The sequence below is a fragment of the Microtus ochrogaster genome, unplaced genomic scaffold (assembly GCF_000317375.1).
Source record: "Microtus ochrogaster isolate Prairie Vole_2 unplaced genomic scaffold, MicOch1.0 UNK8, whole genome shotgun sequence".
In the NCBI taxonomy this organism is placed as follows: Eukaryota; Metazoa; Chordata; class Mammalia; order Rodentia; family Cricetidae; genus Microtus; species Microtus ochrogaster.
This window is the reverse complement of record NW_004949106.1, coordinates 1339605-1345645: the sequence shown is the minus strand read 5'-3', so window position 1 is coordinate 1345645 and position 6041 is coordinate 1339605. Positions and strand designations below refer to the sequence as shown.

The 6041-nt window shown below is 46.1% G+C and overlaps 1 protein-coding gene across 1 annotated transcript in view; it reads left to right on the top strand.

Annotated features, from left to right (window-relative positions):
* Window positions 1-6041, top strand: part of LOC101990377 (aldehyde oxidase 2-like) — a 73040-nt gene that overhangs the window by 47988 nt on the left and 19011 nt on the right. Inside the window, 4 exon segments of the mRNA XM_013353456.1 lie at window positions 220-351; window positions 2223-2351; window positions 3326-3400; window positions 4965-5017. Coding sequence (XP_013208910.1) covers window positions 220-351; window positions 2223-2351; window positions 3326-3400; window positions 4965-5017 — 389 coding nt within the window.

The window sequence follows — 6041 nt, the reverse complement described above, 5'->3', positions numbered from 1 at the left end:
CTGCATGCATGTCTTTGCGCCATATGCATGCACTGCACATTAAAACCAAATGAGGATGTCGTCTCTCGTAGAACTGAAGTTATAGACGGTTGCAAACTTCCATGTGGATGCTGGGAATTGAACCTGAGTCCTCTGGAAGAGCAGCCGATGCCCCTAACCACTGAGCCATCTCTCCAGTCCCCTACCTCATCTCTGATACTGAACCTCCCTCATTGTCAGCCCGCACTGAGCCTGGCCTTCCCGATTGTCTTACAGGCCGCCGCACTGGTCCATATCTACACGGATGGGTCTGTGTTGGTCGCACACGGAGGCAATGAACTGGGACAAGGTATCCACACCAAAATGCTACAGGTAACATAAATAAAACCCAGCCATCCGCCTCTCCACACACTGTTGACATGATTGGAATCTGGGGTATTTTTAAGGCAGACGATGATGGTCCATTCAAATTAAAAGACCTGCACGAGTTGAGAAAGCTTCTTGCATATAAACTACGATGGACAATGTGACAGAAATCCCATCCATACACAAATGCTCCAGGAACTTGGCCGGGTCTGGGAGGTGGAAGGGGTTATTAGTAAACCCACCACTCATGAGCCTGCAGAATGCCAGTATAGATCACACACACACACACACACACACACACACACACACACATATACACACATACACATACATATGCACACACACACACCAACAGAGAATTGGAACAGGCAAAAGATTCAACTATCAACATCCTGGAACTTCTCTTTCTTTCTCTCCTTCCCACTCCCCTCACTTTAGCTTTCTCCTCTCTCTCTCTCTCTCTCTCTCTCTCTCTCTCTCTCTCTCTCTCCCCCCCCCTCTCTTTCCAGTAGTTTTGGGACTTGAGTATAGGGTCCTGTGCAAACTGGGCAAGAGATTTAACACTAAGCTATAATAATAAAGAAGCTATGATCCCAGCTTCTTTTTCATTAAAAAAAAAACAATCCATGCCCGGAGTACTTGCACACATCTTTAATCCCAGCACTCTGGATACAGAGGCAGGTGGATCTCTGTAAGTTCGAGGCCAGCCTGGTCTACAGAGGGAGTTCCAGGACAGAGAAACAAACAAAAAGACGTATATGCTTGTGAGTCCTTCTGTATACACACACTCACACACACACACTCAGACAGAACATAGCGTGTGTGGAGGGCAGAGAACAGTTTGGGGAAGTCAGCTCTCTCCTCCCACCGTGTGGGTGCTGGGTACCAAATTCAAGTTATCAGGCTGAGTGGCAAGTACATGTATCTGCTGAGCCATCCAACCAGCCCTGGGATCTCAGAAGAAAAACATAGTCCTTTGAATTGGATACCTTGAACGTCATGATGGGCTCTTTAGATTGTTACAGTGCACGGCTGTAGCTTCTCACCACCTGGCCCCTTAGCTCCTCTTAACAACAATCAGCCGGCTTAGTCCACGGCACAGAATTGCTGCTGGTGATCCCTGACCTCCAGCCTACTTCCGAAACAATCCCTGTGGAAAGGTTTCTTTCTCAGAGCAGCTGCCTGTCTGCTTTAGAAGCGACTGGCCTTGCACGAGTCTTAGACTTTCTTTCCTGCAGCAGATGGGGCCCAGAATTCATTGGGCCCGGATCTTGCACGTCGCCCTGGGTGAGTGAGGAGCGGGAGAGGGCTAGGCTGGACTTGCCTGCATTGAGTAGGTCCTTTCGGAGCAAGTGCAACGTGGGGGGGGGACTACATAGCCATGGGTAATGGCACAGGCACTTGGGGGAGAGAAGTAAATAAATGTTTGTGAGTTCAAGGCCAGCCTAGTACAAAATGAGTTCTGGGACAGCCAGGGCTACCTGGTGAGATCCTGTTTCAAAGAAGAGGAAGGAGGAAGAAAGGAAGAAGGGAAGAGAAGAAGGAAGGAAGGAAGGAAGGAAGGAAGGAAGGAAAGAAGGAAGGAAGGAAGGGAAGGATCCCAATAATGGGCAAGATGCCTCAACAGGTCAAGGGGCTTGTCACCAATCTAACTCTAACCCAGGACCCATGTGTTGGGAGGAGAGAGCTGAGTCCTGAAACCTGTCCTCCAATGTCCACAAGGATGTCACAGCACACTCGTACACTCATACCCACAGTCATACAAACTAACTGAAAATATCACGAAAATTCTCTTTAGTAGAGATGTTTTCAGTGTGACCAAGATGTCTTAAGTCTTCCTAGAAATGACTGGATTTGAAATGGGTCCCTTCTCACAGGTGGCCAGCCGTGAACTGAAAGTCCCCATGTCTTACATGTACATCTGTGAGACCAGCACTGCCTCCGTGCCCAACACAATCGCCACAGCAGCGTCCGTCGGCGCGGATGTCAACGGAAGAGCTGTGCAGGTGACTGTGGCCTCTCCTTCCCTGGTGAATTTTACCAAGTCTCTGATTTGCTTATCTGCACACAGACGCAGTGTTTCTTTGTTTTGGGGGGGTTTGGTTTTTGTTTGTTTGTTGTTTTGATTTTTGGGGTTTTTTTTATTTTTTTTATGGTTTATTTAACTTTATTTTTTATGTGCATTGGTATGAAGTGTCAGATCCCCTGGAACTGATCTTCAGACAGTTGTGAGCTGCCATGTGGTTGCTGGGAATTGAACCCGGGTCCTCTGCAAGAGCAGTCAGTGCTCTTAACCACTGAGCCATCTCTCCAGCCCGATTTTTGGTTTTTTTGAGGCAGAGTTTCTCTGTAGCTTTGGAGCCTGTCCTGGAATTTGCTCTATAGACCAGGCTGGCCTCTAACTCACAGAGATCCACCTGTCTCTGCCTCCCGAGTGTTGGGATTAAAGGCGAGCTCCACCACCACCCAGCCTTTTAACTCTGCATTTTTAAGATTTGCGTTTTATTTTACGTACATGGGTGTTTTGCCTGCGTGTGTGTCTTAAAATCAATTTTCTGAATTTTTTCACTTCAAACCCGAAATAGTGATTTCATAACAGACAGAGGAACAGTTAGAGGGATGGGTGAGAGTTGAATGCTTCAGACCCAAAAGAATAGGGGCCTGTCACTGTAACAAGCACAAATTTGAATGAAAATATGATGTTTATTCCATTTATTTTAATAACCAAGAAATACAAAATAAAGATCAGAGGTGTAATTCAACAAAGAAAAAAGAGAAGTAAAGCCTGGATATTTATGGAAGAGGGTCTGAAAGCAGAAACTGGGGTATTTTCATAGGAAGTGAAGCAAGACGGGAGAGTAGGTCCTGTAGCTGATGCTAACCTCAGGGGCCTGGGCTGTGCATCATCGCTGACCTGCGGCCGCTGAAGAGCCTTCACCACGAGTCCTAACCACAGGGCTCTCTTCTTCATTCCTTTTAGAATGCCTGCCAGATCCTTCTGAAACGCCTGGAGCCCATCGTTAAGAAAAACCCAGACGGAACATGGAGGGACTGGGTAAGCATTCCCCTTTGTCCATTACCGTAGGTAAGATAGCGATCCAAAGCCCTTTTGTCCGTTACCATAGGTGAGATACCGATGGGAAGCATCCCGAGTGCCACAGCAGGGAGCAGACACGACGCTGCGACCCTCTAATACAGTTCCTCATGTTGTGGTGACCATAAAACTGACTCCTTGCTACTTCATGACTGCAATTTTGTTACTGTTTGAGTCATAGTGTAACATCTGTGTTTTCTGATGGTCTTAGGCGACCCCTGTGAAAGGGTCATTTGACCCCTAACGGGTTGTGACCCACAGGTTAAGAACTGCTGCTTTGCCCTGCAGTGGTGCACGCCTTTAATCCCAGCACTCGGGAGGCAGAGGCAGGTGGATCTCTGTGAGTTCGAGGCCAGCCTGGTCTACAAGAGCTGGTTCTAGGACAGGCTCCAAAGCTACAGAGAAACCTTGTCTAAGAAAAAAAAAAAAATAATAATCCTGCTGCTTTAAGTGTCTGTCTGTAAATTTGGAAAATTCTTTAAGTGAGTGGGTTTCTGTTAAGGTTGAGAGTGCTGTTCCAGGGTGTGTGTGGAGAACTCACACGGGAAAGGGTGTCCCCCAGGAAGAGGAGAGGCCATGTATGAGGAGCATCAGAAGCCTTCCCTCTGCCTGTGGACGAAAGAAGAGGAAAAGAACCTCCATAAGCCACACAAGAACTGGATGCTTTGATTAGGAAAGAGAACTGAATTTGCCTCAAAGCTAATGACTCGTTTAATCCAACTTCACAATATCCTACACTTTTTCATTAGGATAATAATTCTCTCTCTTTCTCTCTCTCCTCTCTCTCTCTCTCTCTCTCTCTCTCTCTCTCTCTCTCTCTCTCACACACACACACACACACACACACACACACATCTAATACTGTTAACACTTAAAAATTAACTCTAAATAGCTTTTTTTAAAAAAAACTTATTTATTTATTGCCAGATGTAGTGGCACACATCTTTAACCCCAGCACTCGGGATACAGAGACAGGCAGATCTCTGAGTTCAAAGCCAGCCTGGTCTACAAAGTGAATTCGAAGACAGCCAAGGCTATATAGAGAAAACCTTATTGAGAGAGAGAGAGAGAGAGGGAGAGAGAGAAAGAACAATAAAGATTTATTTGTTTTTATTTTGCTTGTATGTTTTGCCTACACGTTTATTATTTGTATGCAGTACATGTGGCGGCCAGAAGACGGCATCAGATCCCTGGAAGTTCAGTTACAATTGTGAGCTGCCATGGGGCTGCTGGAAACTGAAGTAGGGCCCTCTGCAAGAGCAGCAAACGCTGTTAACTCTAAGACGGCTCTCCAGCCACTCTTCCAAGGAACTTCTGAGTTTATTCCCTCTACCATGGATATATCACAGGATTTTAATTGCTAGTGTTCACGCCAGGCTTTCAGACCCAACCAGAGGAAGTTGTCAGTCAGAGCAGGGCAACCGCAGCAGGGAGCACGCGTCAAGTTTTACACGTGAAATATTCTCATTTTCACCTAACAAATGGTATCTCTATTCAATCTCTCTTAAATATGCCTGTTCCACAGATAGAAGCAGCATTTGAACAGAGAATCAGTCTTTCGGCCACTGGATACTTCAGGTAAAACTCAAACAGCATCTTGGCTTAGCTACAAGACCATAAGGTGATCGGATTACTTTGGGCCTCAGTCCTTATTCATAAGAAAGAGTGTATTATATAATTATGGGAGTTTATTCTAGTCCCAAAATTCTGTGACTTCACATAGGACTCTGTGTGGTATAGTTAAAGAAATATTGAATAATTAATAACCCATATAGGATTGAAAACACTCTGATTTGTCTAATATTATTTACAATTATTAGCTGTTTGTTCTGGTGCTGGGGATTGAACCTAGGACCTTGCACATGCAAGGCAAGCATTCTAGTGCTGACCACACCCTTAGTCCTTACTGTTCTTTGTTGTGAATAGTGACATCATCCCCAGAACTAACTTCTCACTCAACCTTACCAATCTCCCTTCTTGGTCATAAAACCCTCCTCCCCGGAGGCAGGCTTTGGGGGATGGGATGAGAAATCATTTATCCTCATATAGGCAGTGTTGATCAATGGGGGGGGTCTCAATAAATCCATGTTAATTACATACATGAAGTGAATAGAAGAGCTGACTATCAAATTCAAGAAGGATACATGGCACTATGGGTTCCAATTTAGTCTACACATGTCTGCACAAAAGGAAACGTTTGTGGGGAAAGGGAAAGGAGAGGCCTGTGTAAAAGGAAACGCTTGTGGGGAAAGGGAGAGGAGAGGTGACGACCAGTCCAGTGCAGCCCCAGAAAAGCCCGTCCAGCCCTTGTGTGAACGCATCTTCAGGGTGGGAGCGTGGTCCAGTGAGAGAGGCCCTGGGTTCAAACTGCAGCTCTGCAAAAAGTAATACTAGGATCAAAACAAGACCCGAAGCCATCGGCCGTGTCTTCGTGTGTAAATGAATGAATAGGATCACCGGGTCCTCTTTATCTGCCTTGCTATCTTGTCACCAAGTCCCCTGTGGCTTGGGTTAGCACATTCGATGGGCGCTTTCTGGGAACACAGCCCCAAATTAATGGGGTTTCCCAATGTGCAGATAGGACCCAAGGTCAAAAACTGTC